Raw genomic sequence first — 22,057 nt, 5'->3', positions numbered from 1 at the left:
AGTATATGTGAAAGCAACATGGTGGCTGGATGCACACTGGGAACATGCTTTGTTTCAACTGTCCTTTCATGTCATTGAAAAGAAAGGAGACAGGGAGAGGAAGCCACTTCTGACTATTGAGACACAGCCCGAGTTGTTTGAGCAGCACCTGGAGCAGAGGTGGGAACTACAGCTGGGAAAGAAGATGAATCTCTGCTTTGTTCTGAGAGCCCTGCTCTCCCACCTGACACAAACTGTTGACTCCTCTCCCTACCTACCATACCACTCTCACTCTGTTGATCTGTATCTGCATAGCAGTAAACTATCATTTCAATCAAGGACCAACTCATGACTATCTCTACAGCAGGGGTCTCCAACCCTGTTCCTGGAAAACTACCGTCCTGTAAATTCACTCCAACCCTAATCTAGCACATCCGATTCTAATAATTAGCTGGTTGATAAGGTGAAACAGGTTAGTTACAACTGGGGTTGGAGCTAAACAATACATGAGGGTAGCTCTCCAGGAACAGGGTTGGAGACCCCAGGGACCACAAGATGGGAAGAAACCAGACATTGACATGGCTCATGTGCTACAGCCCTTTACAGAGTAGATCTAAATCCTTGAGTGGGCCTGTCAAAACTGCACAGGCCAATGTAATTTATCATCTCTTGTTTACATAACACCCAAGTCATCCCAGCTAAGTACATAATCCAAAACTAATGTATAGTCAGTCTTATGATAACTTTTCTTAAAAGTGTGCAGTGGTAGAGCCAATTTGTCAGCCTAATTCTGCAGAATTAGCACAACATAGTAGCATTGTAAACTTAATCCCAGAACATCCAGCCCTGTATTTTCCGTAAACAATGAACATTTCCACCCCACCTAAATCCTGCTAGCCAGGCAGCAGTTAAAATTGCCTTAGAAGACCACACCAGCGTCAATGCATTCTCTGCCTAGTTAAAAGCTACTTGTAGCTCGGCTATGTTTTTGGTGCTGAAAAGTGTAGAGACTATTTTGACAGGTGTTTTCTCCCACCCATGGGTTCTCTTCTTGAATAGGGGGAACGTTCGGAAATACAGGGAAGTAGTTAATAGTAGTATGTACTAGTATGTAAATAGCGCTATCCCGGCTATCAATGCGTTGTACATTGGTATGCCTTGGCTTGTATGTACAGGAGGGGCACACGTGCTGCTTCGTGCTAACTCGGTCTCCTTCCCCAAAGCAAATATCACAACTTCTCGTTTCATTTTCGAAGTATTAAAATAGCTTCCAAAATCTGCTCATGAAAATACGGAATAAAGTAGCTAGCTAACATTCATTGTCAAACTGATAAGCCTAACCTATTTTCTAGTAGGCACTAGCTCGCTTGCTACTAGCTAATCAACATTGACCCCAGGCTCGAGCTGATGCACAGGCCGACCTTGTTGGGTTGGTTAGTTAGCTAACGTTAGCTGAAATGGCTTTTTAACTAGCATATGATGCTAACAACTGCAACATAACTTTTAGCGAACAGTGTTTCATATTCACTCCAATTAAATCCTGTACACCAAAGTCATTAACCTACTACAGAAATTATGCCGAGTAAATAATTCGCAGTGGATGGGAGTTAATTAGCATGTTCAATTAGTTTCCTAGCTGAAATGCAAGCCTGTCCGGTTCGACCTTGATTCGTCTGTGTTGTGACCTGCCAAACTTATTGACAAGTTGAAGCCACATGTCATGACGACCCAAAGGAATGTCCAACCCTCATGTGCCCAATTTCCAATATCAGTCTGTTACAACTAGTTTGCGTTTAAACGCTATCCCAGCATAGCCTACCACGTTACCTTGACACAGTCGATGGGGAACATCAGGCAATGCTCCATGATCCCAGCCACTGCTCCTGCAACCATGTGGGTGCTGGTCGAAGCGCCCTGCGGCAAACCTTCATAGTCGGGTTCCGAAGTATCTGCGAACGTTACTTCAGGGGGCCCCCCACTGAACTGAATTACAGTCTTAATCTCGGTCTCGCCTCCGATCCTGGGAGACAAACTCCCAACGAGGCTTTCCGACACTCCCCAGATCCTTCCCCCGAGCCATCGGACCTCTGCGCCGGCTGAGGCTCCAGCAACCCCGGAGTCCCCGCCTGCTCTCTCTGCTGTCATCCGACGTCTTCTCAAGAAACCATCCGCTTCCATTAGAAACCCGATGGACAGTCTTTATGCCCAAATGGCACTCCGTTTAAAGCGATTTCGTGTTCCCGTTTGTAGTTCGTTTTTTTACATTCCCGTCCCAGATGTTTACCGGTCGTAGTTTCCACTCCTGGCCTCAGTCCCCAGGGCGGACAACACCACGCAGTGTTTGGGACACACACTAACCGTTTGACGCTGGAGGAAATGGGAGCCCATTGGCAGAATTTCAACCTTCTGATATATTATAGATTTTTCTCAAATATAAATGATTTGTGTGTGATTTGATATGGCTCATAACAAATATTGTTCTAATACATGCTATTTTGTTAATCAATGTATATTACAAGTTGACAGGTTTCAAAAGTTATGTTCTTGGATAACAACATCTAAAGAAGGCGGGAACCGAATAAAAAACGATGTTATGATTGGATAACTCGGGTGACGCCGTTGTTTCCCCCCCCCCCCCCCCCCCCTCTGAGGCGGAGTAGCCTCCCCATTGTATGAGGCTGGAAAAGCTTGTCAAGGACAATAGGTCATGACTGGGTTGCAACTTCTGCTCAAAAACAAATACGGCCAGATGGAATGTATAATACCGGTAGTCAACACAACCAAAGGCAACCTTATTTACTCTCCTTTTCCCATGTCTCCTTTGTTGTGATATAAGGCTTTATCTTGGGTTTATTGAGATGCAACAGATGGCAACGTTTCTTATTATTCATTCAATAGTGCTAGCGTAATTGTATGTATTTCCACTTACCTTTCTTTTCATGGATGTAATTTAGTTTATTTATATACTGTTATATAAACGCAACATGCAACAATTTCAACGATTTTACTGAGTTACAGTTCATAATAAGAAATCAGTTAATTGAAATTAATTCATTAGACCCTAATCTATGGATTTCACATGACTGGGCAGGGGCGTAGCCATGGATGGGCCTGGGAGGGAGCCAGACCCAGCCAATCAGAATGAGTTCTACCTCACAAAAGGGCTTTATTACTTACAGAAATACTCCTCAATTTCATCAGCTGTCTGGGTAGCTGGTCTCAGATGATCCCGCAGGTGAAGAAGCGGATGTTGGCACGTCGTCTGCGGTTTGAGGCCAGTTGGACGTACTGCCAAATTCTCTAAAATTAAGTTGGAAGCGGCTTATGGTAGAGAAATGAACATGAAATTATCTGGCAACAGCTCTGGTGGACATTGCTGCAGTTAGCATGCCAATTGCACACACCCTCAAAACTTGAGACATCTGAGGCATTGTGTTGTGTGACAAAACTGCACATTTTAGAGTGGCCTTTTATTGTCCCAAGCACAAAGGTGCACCTGTGTAATGAAAATGCTATTTAATCAGCTTCTTGATAAGCCACACATGTCAGGTGGATGGACTATCTTGGCAATGGAGAAATGTTCACTAACAGTGATGTAAACAAATTTGTGAACATAATTTGAGAGAAATACACTTTTTGTGCGAATTGAAAAATTTGGGGAATCTTTTATTTTGCCTCATGAAACATGGGATCAACACTTTACATGTTGCGGTTATATATTTGTTCAATATACAAACATACACATTTTTCATTATAGCTTGATCCCTAAAGACCAACCAAGGCTTACTACCACATTTCACATGAGGGAAATTCCACAGTAATTAAATATCTGCTCCGAATTAAGATTGAAAGATGTCTGCAAAAATAATGGGTTGTCAGCTATGACATTACCAAATCTATTTTGGGTATTGAACTACAATATGTGAAGTGCGTTTACACCCGGTAACATAATTGCCGTAATGGAATATCATCATGGATCCCTGATCTATACTACACAGAAATGCATCAATAATGATATGAATTTCATTCTCTTCACGGTGATGTATCCTAAATAGGTACACTGCATTGTAGTGTACTCATTTCTAGCGGGCTCTATTGTCTACTGTACATAACTCTACTACATTCTACTGTACAGGATTGTACTGAACTATTATTTTCTTTACTATACTGTACTGAACTACACTCTACTTTTCTGTACTGTACTGTAATGTACTGTACTGTGCTGTCCAAACTTGTTAAACATAGACGTCTATGATTGGTTCAGATTGACAAATCATTAACGTCTATGTTTGGGTAACCTCGTCCCCAGGCTATTGCGTACAGCACATATATAGTGCATTCAGAGACCATTCAGACCCCTTCACTTTTTCCACATTTTGTTACATTAGAGCCATATTCTAAAACTGATTAAATATTTTTTTTCTCCTCATCAATATGCACACAATACCCGATAATGACAAAGCAAAACAGATTTAAAACTTTTGGGGCTAATCTATCTGGCAGAAATACCTTATTTACACAAGTATTCAGACACTTTGCTATAAGACTCAACATTGAGCTCAGGTTCATCCTGTTTCCATTGATCATCCTTGAGTTAAATAAAGGTTAAATAAACATAAATAAAAATATTTCTACAACTTCATTGGAGTCTACCTGTGGTAAATTCAATTGATTGGACATGATTTGGAAAGGTACACATGGTCTATATAAGGTCCCACAGTTGACAATGCATGTCAGAGCAAAAACCAAGCCATGAGGATGAAGGAATTGTCTGTAGAGCTTTGAGACAGGATTGAGTTGAGGCACAGATCTGTGGAAGGGTACCAAAAGGTTTCTGCAGCATTGAAGATCCCGAAGAACAGCGGCCTCCATCATTCTTAAATGGAAGAAGTCTGGAACTTCCAAGACTCTTCCTAGAGCTGGCCGCCCGGCCAAACTGAGCAAAAGGGGGAGAAGGGTCTTGGTCAGGGAAGTAACCAAGAACCCGATGGTCACTCTGACAGCGCTCCAGAGTTCCTCTGTGGAGACGGGAGAACCTTCCAGAAGGACAACCATCTCTGCAGCACTCCACCAATCAGGCCTTTGTGGTAGAGTTGCCAGACAGAAGCCACTCCTCAGTAAAAGCCACACGACAGAGTTTGCCAAAAGGCACCTAAAGGACTGTCAGACCATGAGAAACAAGATTCTCTGATCTGATGACACCAAGATTGAACTCCCTGTTCTGAATGCCAGGCTTCACATCTAGAGGAAACCAGGCACCACTCATCACCTGGCCAATACCATCCCTACGGTGAAGCATGGTGGTGGCAGCATCACACTGTGGGGACTGGGGCAAAGGTTCACCTTCCAACAGGACAACAACCCTAAGCACACAGCCAAGACAATGCAGGAGTGGCTTTGGGTCAAGTCTCTGAATGTCCTTGAATGGCCCAGCCAGAGCCTGGACTTGAACCCGATCAATCATCTCTGGAGAGACCTGAAAATAGCTATGCAGCGACGCTCCCCATCCAACCTGACAGAGCTTGAGACGATCTGCAGAGAAGAATGGGAGAAACTCCCCAAATACAGGTGTGCCAAGCTTGTAGCGTCATACCCAAGATGACTCAAGGCTGTAATCGCTGCCAAAGGTGCTTCAACAAAGTACTGAGTAAAGGGTCTGAATAATTATGCAAATGTGATATTTCAGTTATTTTTTTTTTATACATTTGCAAAACAAAATTACCTGTTTTTTGCTTTGTCATTACGTAGCAAAATGTGGAAAAAGACTGAATGCTTTCTGAATGCACTGTATGTGTAGCCAAGGTATTTTTACGAAAAGTGTACTAAGTGTGAAGAGGCTCTCTTTCGCCACTCCGCTTCTCAGACTCTCCATCTCTCGTTGTCACGTTCTGACCAGTATGAGGGTTATTTTGTTAGTGTAGGCTGGTCAGGACGTGGCAGAGGGTATTTGGTTTATGTGGTTCGGGGTGTGTGTATTATGTAGAGGGTAGTTGATTTATGTATTCCGGGGTTTTTTGGTCACTGCTCTGTTAGTCTATGTTCTTTCTAGTTAGTCTGTTTCTATGTTTAGTTAATTGGGGTGTGGACTCTCAATTGAAGGCAGGTGTTGTCTAGTTGCCTTTGATTGAGAGTCCTATATATTAGGGTGTGTTTGTAATTTGTGGGAGGTTGTCACTTGAATTGCTGTTGTTTGCCTTTAAGGCTGTAGTCGTCGTCGTCGTCGTCCATCGTTTTGTTTTGTTTAGTATAAGTGTTTTCATTAAAAAGTGAATTATGAGCACTCAACCCGCTGCGCCTTGGTCCATTCCTGACGACCGTCGTTACACTCGTAGTGGGAATAGGGCCTAATACATTTATATTTCCTCTAGTCAGAAGTACCCCGCATTGCGTGGACAACATTCCTTTACTCCACTAAATGAACCAAACAATATTTGCCAGTCTTCCAGTCTCAGGCCATGACTCATGAGCAACTGATCTACCATCAGGGAGACAATAGGCCTACTTTGGCCCTTGGCCCTTTTAGTATATTATGGATATCCCCTAGAGAAGGATGTGCATCTATGTTATCAGGTTCATCGCAGCAGCAACATCAGCAGATTCTTCAGGCGGTTAAAAACAGGCTTCGTGTTGCAGATATTTTGTTAACTGTATAATAGAAAATGCATAATGCTCTTTTCATGGGGAGCTGGCCTAGGGAACAATGTCCTTTCTAGGCTTAACAGGGTACTTCTATAGTCACTGTTCTGGATAAGCTCTGAACACTCCCCAGGTTAGTTTGTTAGAATAAGGCTCCTGCTATAAAATACTTATTACCTAAGTCATTTTCATGACCATGATTAACCTTTTGTTTATCAATCAGCTGTGAGCTTTTCTGGGTAAGTCTCTAAGAGCTATGCACACCTGGACTGTACAATATTTTTCAGTGACGCCAACCATGACACAGGGCTCAAGTAACTTGTTAGCTACAGGGATGGTGGTCTTTAGACGTCTGGACAAAAAGCGTTGCGCTGGGCTGCTGTTTTTGGTGGGTGTGTTCCTCCACTGTAAGATGGCTTTCCAGGGGTTGTTGCTGTTACAGTTTTTTTGCAATCTTGACAACTGACTCTGCCTTGCCATTTGCATTTGGGTGCCTTGGAGAGGAGGTCATGTGGTCAAACTTCCATTCTGAGGTGAAACACTTGAACTGTGCAGTGAATTGTGGACCATTGTCCGTGATGACCTTGTCAGGCTGGCCTTGCCTTGCAAACTGTGCCTTGCAGCGCTTTATGACCGTCTCTGCAGACAAGTCAGGGAGCAGTTCAATTTCCCAAAACTCAGAGTAGTGTTCAACGATGAGAAGTTAGTCCTTTTGTCTGTGGCTGAATAAATCCATGCTGACGATTTGCCAGGCCCTTGTGGGAAGTTTGTGCAACATCATGGTTTCCTTTTGCTGTTCATGAGCGTACTCGTTGCATGTGGTACAGCTGCTGACAAAGTCTTTAATTTCTGCTTGCATGTTTGGTCAGTATAATGTTTTGTGTGCCTGGCAGTAGCATGCGTCACATCCAACGTGACTGGAATGTATGCGGGTAAGCATCTCTGGATGTAGGGATTTGGGAATCATGACCTTCTGACGTCTGAACAAGATGCCGTTTTGTTTACTTATCTCATCTTGAAAGGTCCAGTATTCTCTCACTGTGAAAGGTGTTTCTTCTTTTAGGTACGGCCAACCTGTGAGAACCATGAACTTCAGTGACTGTAGGTGTTCGTCCTTGTCAGTGTGTTGCCTGATCTAAGCTAGGCGGTGATCTGTGACTTTTAAGTAGTCCACCTGATTGATCTGTTGAACATCTTGTGGTTCCTGCTGTAGCGAACAGATGGCATGCCGCTGATAGGCAGTGCTTCTGCCTGTACATTGTGCTGTTTCCCTGCTTAGTGTGTTGCTGATGTGCATCTCTGGTCCTGGCTTGTAAACAACCTTCAGGCTGTAGTTTTGTAGATTCAGGAGCACGCTTTGAAGCCTATTGGGCACATTGAGGAGAGGTTTACTGAATATGGCAATGAGTGGTTTGTGGTCAGTTTCAGCGGTGACCAGCTCTCGACCATACAAGTAGTGATGGAAGTGCTGGTAGGAGAAGACGATGTTGAGGCACTCTTTCTAAATTTGTGCATAAGTTTGTTTGGTGGGGGTGAGCGCTCTCGAGGCAAATGCAACGGGCTGGCCTTCCTGCATAAGGCAGCATCCAAGTCCACTTTGGCTGGAGTCACTCTGGATTGTGACAGGATTCGTAACGTTGTAGTAGTGCAACACTGGCATGAATGAAGCCAGAGATTTCATCTCCTGCACCGCTGCCTCGTGTTTGGGTAGCCAGTGCCATGGTGTGTCTTTGTCCAGAAGCCAGCACAGAGGCTCATAGACTGCTGATAGGTGTGGATTGAACTTTGCAAGATAGTTTGCAAAGCTGATGAGACCCTGCACTCCTTTTGCATCAGACGGATTTGGCATGTCGAGGATCGCTCTGATCTGGGTCCGGCTTCAGGCCTTTGGCCGAGAGAATGTGGTCATGGAAGTGGGCGTCTTTCATATTGAACTGATCAGCAGTGCTCCATCAGTGCTAGGAGCTTCACATCGTGGTCACGTTCTGCTTCTTTGTCTGTGTCACCACAGCCTACGATCAGGACATCATCAGCTATAGGTTCAATGCCCTTGAGTCCAGCGAGTAACTCATGCTGCTGGCGTTGGTATACCTCCGGCGCCACAGACACACCAAACGGGAGTTTGAGCCAGCGTTTCCGACCCCAGGGTGTCCAGAAGGTAGTCATGAAGCTGCTTTCTTTGTCCAGCTTGCATTGCAGGAATGCATCTCGGGTGTCCATCAATGGGAAAATCCTGTCCTTGGGAAGCTTGTAGAGGACATCCTCCAGTGTCGGCATGATGTAGTGGGAGCATTTCAGTGCTTGGTTCAGATTCTTTGGGTCGATGCAGACCCTAATCTTCTCTGGCTTTTTCACTATGACCATATTTTTGATTCAGTCACAGATGTCATGTGGCCATCAGCCTCAAACTTGTCCCGCTGGGCCTTCACAGCTGGGCCTTCATTGCAATGGGCACATTGCGAGGAGCACACTGGACTGCAGTGACGCTCTCATCCAATTCAAAGTGTACCTCCCCAGGTACGGATTCAGCAGACCCGTTGAATACATCGTCATATCTGCTGAGTAGTTGTTCTTTGGACAGGGGTCCATGCTGGACATGCTCCACGATTTGCAGGTAATTTGATACAGTGCACTGCATCAGTCCCAGGCGTTCACATGTAGAGCCTGAGAAGAGGATGTTGACTGAATGTTGACAGACACAAATGTCAAGTTCAATAGCCATGTTCAAGCATTGTACAAGTCCCTACATACAGGGTCCGTGGAACAGCCCAGCTAGTCGATTACCTATCAACTAGACTTCGTAACAGATGCCTCTATCTTTGTAGTGACTGGGTGTATTGATACACCATCCAAAGTGTAATTAATAACTTCACCATGCTCAAAGGGATATTCAATGTCTGTTTTTTTCCATCTACCAATAGGTGCCCTTCTTTGCAAGGCATTGGAAAACCCCCCTGGTCTTTGTAGTTGAATTTGCATTTTAAATTCACTGCTCAACCGAGGGACCTTACAGATAATTGTATGTGTGGGGTAGAGATGAGGTAGTCATCTCTGACTTGCTAAGCAAATGTTTACTCCTTAACTTATTTAGGCTTGCCATAACAAAGGGGTTGAATACTTGACTCAAGACATTTCAGATTTACATTTTAACCTGATTTGTAAAAAAATTCTAAAAACATCCTTCCACTTTGACATTATAGGCCAGTGACAAACAACAAAATGTGGAAAAAGTCAAGGGGTGTGAATACTTTCTGAAGGCACTGGTAAGGTAAGGCAAAGATGTAATGTGAATTGAAAAGTAGAAATCGCTTTCGTCACCCCACTCCTCATATTCCTTCATATCTCGTATTGGGAATAAGGCCAGACATTTCTACATTTCAATTCAAATTACAACCTTGTTGTGGCTGGCAACGCAACAGTCTTGGTCCGCAGCTCAAATTGACAGTAAATATCACAGTAGCCACACTAGCCTGTAAGCACAAACTATTTAACAACTTTTTTTCTAAAACTTATTACACTATTGAATGCAACCAAACCATATTACTCTTGAATAATGCAACAACTCACAAGCATGCGCAGATAATTAAAGGGTTTATTTTCTCGTCCGTACATATTAAATTAGCTTACAATCCACATCTAACTCCAGCCAGCTAGCATGCTTCATGATCAAGTAACATTAGCATATCAATGAACGTTTACCCCTCTGTTACAAATACAGTGCCTTGCAAAACTATTCATCCCCCTTGGAGTTTTTCCTATTTTGTCCAAATTGGTGAAGTGAAATAAAAAAAATAGACTTGCAGCTGTAATTGCTGCAAAAGGTGGCTCTACAATGTATTGATTTTGGGGGGGTGAATAGTTATGCACGCTCAAGTTCTGTTTTTTTTGTGTTATTTCTTGTTTGTTTCACAAGGAAAAAATATTTTGCATCTTCAAAGTGGTAGGCATGTTGTGTAAATCAAATGATACAACCCCCCCAAAATCCATTTTCATTCCAGGTTGTAAGGCAACAAAATAGGAAAAATGCAAAAGGGAGGAATATTTTCGCAAGCCACTGTATGAATTTAATGTAACATTATCATACTGTACATAATATAAAATAGGCTACACTGCTAGGTAACATTAGCTAGATAAACACAAGTCCTGCATCCTCACAATATGCTGGCGTTTAGCTGAACCATTGCCAGAAAGGAGCATTTAGGCCTACACTAGCAAATTAAAGTTATTAGAACAAACCAGGATTAATTTGATCAATATCATAGAAGTCATTATGAGGTAAACAGCTAATTGAGACTGAAAACGTTGATAATTCGCTGATGTCAGTGCAGTCAAGCAAAAAAAACTATAGTTGAGATTTAAATTTACGCTGGCAATTTCAGAATGTAATAGGCTTGAAAGGACAATAGCTATGTTAGGTTCAGGACTTTGCTGCCATCATGGCACATTGGTCAGAATGCAATGAGGATTATGTATTGGTATTTATTAGGGATCCCCATTAGCTGCTGCCAAAGCAGCAGATACTCTTCCTGGGGTCCAAACACATTAATGCACTTACATCACACATAAAACAAAAGATAAAACAGTACATCATAACATTATTACACCACTACATATCTACAATACAATATGTATGATACCACCATACAACAATATTACAATGTACAGTACGTGTGTAGAGGGCGTGTGCTAGCGTGTATGCGTATGCCTGTGTCTGTACCTATGCGTGTGTCCCTTTACAGTCCCCGCTGTTTCATAAGGTGTATTTTTATCTGTTTTTTTTATCTGATTCTACTGCTTGCATCAGTTACCTGATGTGGAATAGAGTTCCATGTAGTCAGGGCTCTATGTAGTACTGTGTGCCTCCCATAGTCTGTTCTGGACTTGGGGATGTGAAGAGACCTCTGGTGGTGTCTTGTGGGGTATGCATGTGTGTCCGAGCTGTGTGATTGCAGTTTAAACACAGCTCTGTGCATTCAGCATGTCAACACTTCATACAAAAACAAGTAGTGATGAAGTCAATCTCTCCTCTACCTTGAGGCATGAGAGATTGACATGCATATTATTCATGTTAGCTCTCTGTGTACATTTAAGGGCCAGCCGTGCTGCCCTGTTCTGAGACAATTGTAATTTTCCTAAGTCCCTCTTTGTGGCACCTGACCACACAACTGAACAGTAGTCCAGGTGTGAGAAAACTAGGGCCTGTAGGACCTGCTTTGTTGATAGTGTTGTTAAGAAGGCAGAGCAGTGCTTTATTATGGACAGACTTCTCCCCATCTTAGCTACTGTTGTATCTACATGTTTTGACCGTGACAATTTACAGTCCAGGGTTACTCCAAGCAGTTTAGTCACATCAACTTGCTCAATTTCCACATTATTCAATACAAGATTTAGTTGAGGTTTAGGGTTTAGTGAATGATTTGTCCCAAATACAATGCTTTTAGTGTTTGAAATATTTACGACTAATTTATTCCTTGCCACCCATTCTGAAACTGCAGCTCGGTCAAAAGCCGCACTGAAGTTTAACAAAACAGCTCCAACAAACGTTTTCTCATCAATTTCTCTCAGCCAATCATCAGTAATTTGTGTAAGTGCCATGCTTGTTGAATGTCCTTCCCTATTTGTATTTATTATGGATCCCCATTAGATGCTGCCAAGGTAGCAGCTACTCTTCCTGGGGTCCAGCAAAATGATGGCAGCTGTACAATTTTTAAAACATTACAAAACATTCACAACAGATTTCATAACACATTAAGTGTGTGCCCTGAGGCCTCCTCATTACACACGGCAGCACGACCAGGTGAACTGGGGACAGCAAGGAGTCATCAGGCCAGGTAGTCCTGAGGCATGGTCCTAGGGCTTAGGTCCTCCGAGAGAGAGAGTGAGAGAGAGCGCGAGAGAGTGCGAGTGAGTGCGAGAGAGCGCGAGAGAGAGAGAGAGTATACTTAAATTCACACAGGACAATTGATAAGACAGGAGAAATACTCCAGATATAAACAGACTGACCCTAGCCCCCGACACATTAACTATTGCAGCATAAATACTGGAGGCTGAGACAGGAGGAGTCGGAAGACACTGTGGCCCCCGTTCAACAATACCCCCGGACAGGGCCAAACAGGCAGGATATAACCCCACCCACTTTGCCAAAGCACAGCCCCCACACCACTAGAGGGATATCTCCAACCACCAACTTACCATCCTGAGACAAGGCTGAGTATAGCCCACGAAGATCTCCCCCACGGCACAACCCAAAGGGGGGCGCCAACCTGGACAAGAAGATCACGTCAGTCACTCAACCCACTCAAGTGACGCACCCCTCCTAGGGATGGCATGGAAGAGCACCAGTAAGCCAGTGACTCAGCCCCTGTAATAGGGTTTGAGGCAGAGAATCCCAGTGGAGAGAGGGGAACCGGCCAGGCAGAGACAGCAAGGGTGGTTCATTGCTCCAGTGCCTTTCCGTTCACCTTCACACTCCTGGGCCAGACTACACTCAATCATAGGACCTACTGAAGAGATGAGTCTTCAATAAAGACTTAAAAGGTTGAGACAGAGTCTGCGTCTCTCACATGGATAGGCAGACCATTCTGTAAAAAATTTAGCTCTATAGGAGAAAGCCCTGCCTCCTGCTGTTTGCTTAGAAATTCTAGAGACAGTAAGGAGGCCTGCGTCTTGTGACTGTAGCGTACGTGTAGGTATGTACAGCAAGACCAAATCGTAAAGATAGGTAGGAGCAAGGCCATGTAATGCTGTGTAGGTTAGCAGTAAAACCTTGAAATCAGCCCTTGCCTTAACAGGAAGCCAGTGTAGAGGCTAGCACTGGAGTAATATGATTACATTTTTTGGTTCTAGTCAAGATTCTAGCAGCCGTTTAGCACTAACTGAAGTTCATTTTTTGCTTTATCCAGGTAGCCAGAAAGTAGAGCGTTGCAGTAGTCTAACCTAGAAGTGACAAAAGCAATGATACATTTTTTTGCATCATTTTTGGACAGAAAGTTTCTGATTTTTGCAATGTTACATAGATGGAAAAAATCTGTCCTTGAAACAGTCTTGATATGTTCGTCAAAAGAGAGAGCAGGGTCCAGAGTAACGCTAAGGTCCTTCACAGTTTTATTTGAGAGGACTGTACAACCATCAAGATGAATTCTCAGATTCAACAGAAGATCTCTTTGTTTCTTGGGACCTAGAACTAGCATCTCTGTTTTGTCCGAGTTTAAAAGTAGAACATTTGCCGCCATCCACTTCCTTATGCCTGAAACAAAGGTTTCCAGGTAGGGCAATTTTGGGGCTTCACCATGTTTCATCGAAATGTACAGCTGTGTGTCATCCAAATAGCAGTGAAAGTTAACATTATGTTTCCGAATGACATCACCAAGAGGTAAAATATATAGACAAAACAAAAGTGGTCATAAAACGGAGCCTTGAGGAAGAATGAAATTTACAGTTGATTTGTCAGAGGACAAACCCTCCACAAAGACAAACTGATATCTTTCCGACAGATAAGATCTAAACGAGGCCATAACTTTTGGGTTTCCAATCTCTCCAAAAGAATGTGGTGATCGATGGTATCAAAAGCAGCACGAAGGTCTAGGAGCATGAGGACAGATGCAGATCCTCGGTCTGATGCCATTAAAAGGTAATTTACCACCTTCACAAGGGCAGTCTCAGTGCTACGATGGGGTCTAAAACCAGACTGAAGCGTTTCGTATACATTGTTCATCTTCAGGAAGGCAGTGAGTTGCTGCACAACAGCTTTTTCCCCCAAAAATTGAGAGGAATGGGAAATTCGATATATAGAGAGCCATTTATTATGTTCAACATAGGAGGGCCAAGCACAGGAAGCAGCTCTTTCAGTAGTTTAGTTGGAATAAGGTCCAGTATGCAGATTAAAGGTTTAGAGGCCATGATTATTTTCATCAATTTGTCAAGAGATATAGTATTATAACAAACTTGAGTGTCTCCCTTGATCCTAGGTCCTGGCAGAGTTGTGCAGACTCTGTCAGGTTGGTGTGTTTAGCTGGTGTATAAAGTCAAGATGAGTGAAACAACACACTTTACTCGACAGCACAAAGTAAACAATTTACGAAGTGCAAAAAGAACGGTTGCCACAAAGCATGGGTGATAAAAAGCACCCGGTACAAACCAGCCGGAATATACCGTCCTGAACAAATAAGAATCACACACAAAGACATGGGGAAACAGACGGTTAAATACATTAACAGTAATTGGAAAATGAAAACCAGGTGTGTGGGAAAACGAGACAAACCAAATGGAAAATGGATCGAAATGGCTAGAAGACCGATGACGTCGACCGCCGAACACCACCCGAACAAGGAGTGGCATCAACTTCGGCCGATTCTTGGGGAATGCTGCTTTTTGGTTAGCTTTGCAACAGTATCAAAAATACATTTTGGATTGTTCTTATTTTCCTCAATTAAGTTGGAAAGAAATAGGATGATTAAGCAGAATGGGAGTGGAATGAGCGGAATGGGAGATTTGATATAGGCCCATAGTTTTGTATATTTTCCGGGTTAAGGTTTGGCTTTTTCAAGAGAGGCTTTATTACTGCCACGTTTAGTGAGTTTGTTACACATCTGGTGGATAGAGAGCCGTTTAGTATGTTCAACATAGGAGGGCCAAGCACAGGAAGCAGCTCTTTCAGTAGTTTAATTGGAATCGGGTCCAGTATGCAGCTTGAAGGTTTAGAGGCCATGATTATTTTCATCATTCTGTCAAGAGATATAGTACTAAAACACTTGAGTGTCTCCCTTGATCCTAGGTCCTGGCAGAGTTGTGCAGACTCAGGACAACTCAGCTTTGGAGAAATGCGCAGATTTAAAGAGGAGTCCGTAATTTGCTTTCTAATGATCATGATCTTTTCCTCAAAGAAGTTAATGAATTTATCACTCCTGAAGTGAAAGCCATCGTCTCTTTTGGAATGCTGCTTTTTAGTTAGCTTTGTGACAGTATCAAAAATAAATGTAGGATTGTTCTTATTTTCCTCAATTAAGTTGGAAAAAAAGGATGATCGAGCAGCAGTGAGGGCTCTTCGATACTACACAGTACTGTCTTTCCAAGCTAGTCGGAAGACTTCCAGTTTGGTGTAGCGCCATTTCCATTCCAATTTTCTGGAAGCTTGCTTCAGAGCACGGGTATTTTCTCTATACAAGGGAGCTAGTTTCTTATGACAAATGTTTTTAGGTGTGCGACTGAATCTAGGGTATTGCGCAAGGTGAAATTGAGTTCCTTAGTTAGGTGGTTGACTGATTGTTGTACTCTGATGTCCTTGGGTAGGTGGAGGGAGTCTGGAAGGCCATCAAGGAATGTTTGGGTTGTCTGAGAATTTATAGCACGTCTTTTGATGATCCTTGGTTGGGGTCTGAGCAGATTATTTGTTGCGATTGCAAACGTAATAAAATGGTGGGCCGATAGTCCAGGATTATGAGGAAAAACATTAAGATCCACAACATTTATTCCACAGGACAAAACTAGGTCCAGAGTATGACTGTGGTAGTGAGTAGGTCCGGAGACATGTTGGACAAAACCCACTGAGTTGATGATGGCTCTGAAAACCTTTTGGAGTGGGTCTGTGGACTTTTCCATGTGAATATTAAAGTCACCAAAAATTTGAATATTATCTGCCATGACTACAAGGTCTGATAGGAATTCAGGGAACTCAGTTAGAAACGCTGTATATGGCCCAGGAGGACTGTAAACAGTAGCTATAAAAAGTGATTGACTAGGCTGCATAGATTTCATGACTAGAAGCTCAAAAAGCAAAAACGTCATTTTTTGTTTGTAAATTGAAATTTGCTATCGTGAATGTTAGCAACACCTCCCCCTTTGTGGGATGCGCGGGGAATATGGTCACTAGTGTAACCAGGAGGTGATGCCTCATTTAACACAGTGAATTCATCAGCTTAAGCCATGTTTCAGTCAGGCCAATCACATCAAGACTTTGATCAGTGATTCGTTCATTGACTGTAACTGCCGTGGAAGTAACTGCCTTCATTCCTGTGCTGTTTATAACTACCTTGGTACTGTAGGTTGACTGATAACCTGAACCAGGTTGCAGGCACTGGTTAGAGTTTGAATATTTAAATAACCCAGAAAATATTCCTCTCTGTTGATATCTCATACATTATCAAGCATTTCACACATATTATCAAAATACTGACTGTTAGCACTTGGTGGATTATAGCAGCTTCCCACAAGAATAGGCTTTAGTTGAGGCAGATTAACCTGTAGCCATATTACTTCAAGAGTATTTAACATGACAGTATTTAACATGACATCCTTTCTAAGCAATACTGGAATGTGGTTCTGAATATAGACCGCAACACCGCCCCATTGACATGTCTGTCTTTTCTGGTTATAACCATGTATTGATACCACTGTATCATCAAAGGTATTATCTAAGTGAGTTTCAGAGATAGTCAGAATATGAATGTCATCTGTTACTACCAAGTTATTCATTTCATGAACCTTGTTTCATAGGCTACATATGTTAAATGTGGGCTATTCTTTGCACTTTTCTGGAATGCTTGATTGTTTTTATTGGATTACATGGAAGCTTATCAGAAGTAGACATGCTCATGTTATTTATTTTTGAGCTGATAGTGCAGGGTGAGCTGCACACAGTGAACTTCCTACTAGTGCACACCACCTCAGTGCTAACATTATAACTCTGGTTCATAGGCACATGATTACTGCATAGAATATCTGTAGGATCAACAGAGGTATTCAGGGCAGTTAGAGGAACATAAACAAGGTTACTTACATTGTGTCTGCCAACGCTCCAAGGATAATGTACATTTTCTGCAGCATTATGACAACTCAGCCACACAATGGTAAGGATTAACTGAGCTGGGCTTGGGTCATTGATAAGTCATTGACTCAACGCAGACTTCAAATGTGTGGGCAGAGTCCATTAGCCAAGATGATTTGGATGGACTCTGTCATTCCTGTAGAGCATCTTCTGTTACCAAAAGGTGTCAAAATGATCTATAAAAGTGATTCCAACAGAGCTAATGTAATCTTTTAGCCATGTTCAAATGCCAGTGGCACTACTGTTTAATGCCAGTGGCATTAAATCCCCTTGGCATTTTTCCTATTTTGTTGCCTTACAACCTGGAATTAAAATAGATTTTGGGGGGGTTGGTATCATTTAATTTACACAAAATGCCTACTAATTTGAATATATGTTTTCTTGTGAAACAAACAAGAAATAAAACAAAAAAACTGAACTTGAGCGTGCATAACTATTCACCCTCCCAAAGTCAATACTTTGTAGAGCCACCTTTTGCAGCAATTACAGCTGCAAGTATATTGGGGTATGTCTCTATAAGCTTGGCACATCTAGCCACTGGAATTTTTGCCCATTCTTCAAGGCAAAACTGCTCCAGCTCCTTCAAGTTGGATGGGTTTCGCTGGTATACAGCAATCAAAGTCATACCACAGATTCTCAATTGGATTGAGGTCTGGGCTTTGACTAGGCCATTCCAAGACATTTAAATGTTTCCCTTTAACCACTCAAGTGTTGCTTTAGCAGTATGCTTAGGGTCATTGTCCTGCTGGAAGGCGAACCTCCGTCCCAGTCACAAATCTCTGGAAGACTGAAACAGGTTTCCCTCAAGAATTTCCCTGTATTTAGCGCCATCCATCATTCCTTCAATTCTGACCAGTTTCCCAGTCCCTGCCGATGAAAAACATCCCCACAGCATGATGCTGCCCCCACCATGCTTCACTGTGGGGATTGTGTTCTTGGGGTGTTGGAAGGTGTTGGGTTTGCACCAGACATATATTGTTTTCCTTGATGGCCAAAAAGCTCAATTTTAGTCTCATCTGACCAGAGTACCTTCTTCCATATGCTTGAGGAGTCTCCCACGTCTTTTCTTGTTTTTTCTTTAAGCAATGGCTTTTTTCTGGCCACTCTTCCCTAAAGCCCAGCTCTGTGGAGTGTACGGCTTAAAGTGGTCCTATGGACATATACGCCAATCTCTGCTGTGGACCTTTGCAGCTCCTTCAGGGTTATCTTTGGTCTCTTTGTTGCCTCTCTGATGAATGCCCTCCTTGCCTGGTCTGTGAGTTTTGGTGGGCAGCCCTCTCTTGGCAGGTTTGTTGTGATGCTATATTCGTTCCACTTTTTAATAATGGATTTAATGGTGATCTGTGGGATGTTCAAAGTTTCAGATGTTTTTATAACCCAATCCCAATCTGTACTTCTCCACAACTTTGTCCCTGACCTGTTTGGAGATCTCCTTGGTCTTCATGGTGCCCCTTGCTTAGTGGTGTTGCAGACTGGGGCCTTTCAGAACAGGTGTATATATACTGAGATCATTTGACAGATCATGTGACACTTGATTGCACACAGGTGGACTTTATTTAACTAATTATGTGTCTTCTGAAGGTAATTGGTTGCACCAGATCTTATTTAGGGGCTTCTTAGCAAAAGGGGTGAATACATATGCTCGCACCACTTTTCAGTTTGTTTTTTTTTAGATTTTTTTTTAAATAAGTAATTTTTTTTTGTTTCACTTCGCCAATTTGGACTATTTTATGTATATCCATTACATAAAATCCAAATAAAAATCAATTTAAATTACAGGTTGTAGTGCAACAAAATAGGAAAAATTCCAATTGGGATGAATACTTTTGCAAGGCACTGTATTATACAATACAGAGGCACATGGGGCGAGGGTTTGGATGGAGTTGAATATGGAGGTTTGGAGTTGGGCTTGTAAGGCCTCTAGGTGTGATATGAAAGATGTGGTGGTCTGGAAGGGAGATACAAAAGGGAAAACATTAGGAACACATCAACATAAAGGTGCAGACATGACAAAGTAGTGAACTAGTGCTCAGAGAGAAGCATGCTGCTTATATGGGGAAACAGAGGTGTGAAAAAGGCAAGAGAGGTGATTAAGGGAGTGGGAACAGGTGTGAAGGGAAAAGGGATGCCTAGTCAATTGCACAACGGAATTAATTCAATGAAAATGTGTCTTGCGCATTTAACCCAACCCCTTTGCATCAGAGAGGTGCGGGGGGCTGCCTTAATCAACGTCCACGTCATCGGCACCCAGGGAGCAGTTGTTGTTGGGGGTTAACTGCCTTGCTCAAGGGCAGAACGGCAGATTTTTCTACCTTGCCAGCTTGGGGATTCAAACCAGCAACCTTTTGTTTACTGGCCCAATGCTCTTAACCAGCTTGGCGGGCTGCCATGACCCTTCACAACAAGACTGACACTCAAATTTCTGGTAAAATTTCTATAAAACTAGTACAAAAAAGAAGACATTTTAGCTGTGAAATTGCTCCGCTAATAATTGTTTTTACTGTAACAGTGTTGGCTCAACAAGATAATACACTGCCCTGCTTAGAGGGGGGTAACTGTCGGGCTGGTGGCATGCGCTATCTCCAGAGGTAGTGGTCGAGACTTGAGAAGTTCGCAAGTTTACTTTGCAGTAATAATGTGTAGCCGAGGGTATTTTTGTGAAAAGTCTAGTCAGTGTGAAGACCCTCTTAATTGCATAGTGATGAGTATTACTTTCATTTCTTTTCAATTGGTTATCTAGTGGGCCACATGCCACATCGAGATTAGAAAAGGGTTGGTCACTAAAATAAAAAAAATATGGAGGCAAGGTCTATGTGAAGCAGAGTATGTGAGTGGAGCTGAGCAGTCTGAAATCCCGCTCATCACTCACCGAGTGGTGCTTGCTGCTCCCGGCACCATGTCCTTTCCAACCGCTCCACTAAAAAACACTCTTCACTCTCAGGAAAAAAAAACTGCCGCTCCAAATGAGCTCCATTAATTAAAATCTCAATTTAGCCAACACCCATCTATTTTTTGACTACCTGGACCTACCATTTGGTTTTGAAGTATTGAAACCAAACCATATGATTTGAATTAAAAAAGTATTTTAATAAACAATATGAAAAAGGTGACTAACAAGCACTCATCATTTCAAATAACCTACATGTAGTATTAAAACAGCATATACACGCTAAATAGGTCAGGCGAAGGAAAGAAAATGTATTATTTCAGCCAGGTCACCCTTGATACAAGTCAGTATTCGATGTCCATCCATGTCTGAGGATGTCGGAAGATTATACAATAAGCGATCATTGATTTTTTCCATAGACAGGGTTATTTTGCCTAAAAACCTTTCAAAATGGGAAAACTCTTTGAAAGACGTACTATGTCAGGCATATTGGGCAAAAATCAATTATCAAATCAAATTGTATTTGTCAAATGCTCCAAATACAACAGGTGTAGATCTTACCGTGAGATACTTTCTTACAAGCCCTTAACCAACAATGCAGTTCAAGAAAGAGGTAAGAAAATATTTACTAAATAAACTGAAGCCAAAATAGTAAAATAAAAAGTAAGACAAAAATAACGAGGCAATATACAAGAGGTACCGGTACTGAGTCAATGTGCGGGGGTACAGGTTAGTCAAGTTATTTTGTACATGTAGGTATGCATAGGTGACTATGCATAGATAATAAACAGCGAGTAGCAGCAGTGTAAAAACAAGGGGGGGGGGGGGGGGGCGTCAATGTAAATAGTCCGGGTGGCCATTTGATTAATTGTTCAGCAGTCTTATGGCTTGGGGGTAGAAGTTGTTAAGGAGCCTTTTGGTCCTAGACTTGGCGCTCCGGTACAGCTTGCCATGCGGTAGCAGAGAGAACAGTCTATGACTTCGGTGACTGGAGTCTTTGACAATTGTTTGGGCCTTCCTTTGACACAGCCTAGTATATAGGTCCAGGATGGTAGGAAGCTTTGTGCCAATGATGTACTGGGCCATACGCACTAACCTCTATACCGCCTTACGGTCAGATGCCGAGCAGTTGCCATATCAGGCGGTGATACAACCTGTCAGGATGCTCTCGATGATGCAGCTGTAGAACTTTTTTAGGATCTGGGGACCCATGCCAAATCCTGAGGGGAAAAAGGTGTCGTGCCCTCTTCACGATTGTCTTGGTGTGTTATGACCATGATACTTCATTGGTGATTTGGACACCAAAGAACTTGAAACTGTTGACCCGCTCCACTACAGCCCCGGCGATGTTAATGGGGGCCTGTTCGGCCCGCCTTTTCCGGCAGTCCACGATCAGCTCCATTGTCTTGCTGACGTTGAGGGAGAGGTTGTTGTCCTGGCACCACACTTCCCGGTCTCTGACCTCCTCCTTATAGGCTGTCTCATCATTGTCGGTGATCAGCCCTACCACTGTTGTGTCGTCAGCAAACTTAATGATGGTGTTGGAGTCGTGTTTGGCCACTCAGTTGTGGGTGAACAGGGAGTACAGGAGGGGACTAAGCACACACCCATGGGGCCCTGATGTTGAGGATCAGTGTGGCAGATGCGTTGTTGCCTACCCTTACCACCTGGGGGGGCCCATCAGGAAGTCCAGGATCCAGTTGCAGAGGGAGGTGTTTAGTCCCAGGGTCCTT

The 22,057-nt window shown here is 42.9% G+C and overlaps 1 protein-coding gene across 2 annotated transcripts in view; it reads right to left on the bottom strand.

Moving 5' to 3' along the window:
• The window catches only part of slc25a28 (solute carrier family 25 member 28), a 31,753-nt gene extending 29,230 nt beyond the window's left edge, over positions 1 to 2,523 (bottom strand). Inside the window, exon 1 of one of the 2 annotated variants that reach the window (XM_014211720.3) lies at positions 1,807 to 2,523. In XM_014211720.3, the coding sequence (XP_014067195.1) occupies positions 1,807 to 2,157 (351 nt within the window). In that variant the 5' untranslated portion in view covers positions 2,158 to 2,523. 2 annotated transcript variants of the gene reach the window in all.
• Between the last annotated feature and the right edge of the window lie 19,534 nt (positions 2,524 to 22,057).

The sequence above is a fragment of the Salmo salar genome, chromosome 01 (genome assembly GCF_965601325.2).
Source record: "Salmo salar chromosome 01, fSalSal1, whole genome shotgun sequence".
NCBI classification, from domain to species: Eukaryota; Metazoa; Chordata; class Actinopteri; order Salmoniformes; family Salmonidae; genus Salmo; species Salmo salar.
This window is presented reverse-complemented; position numbering and strand designations above follow the sequence as displayed.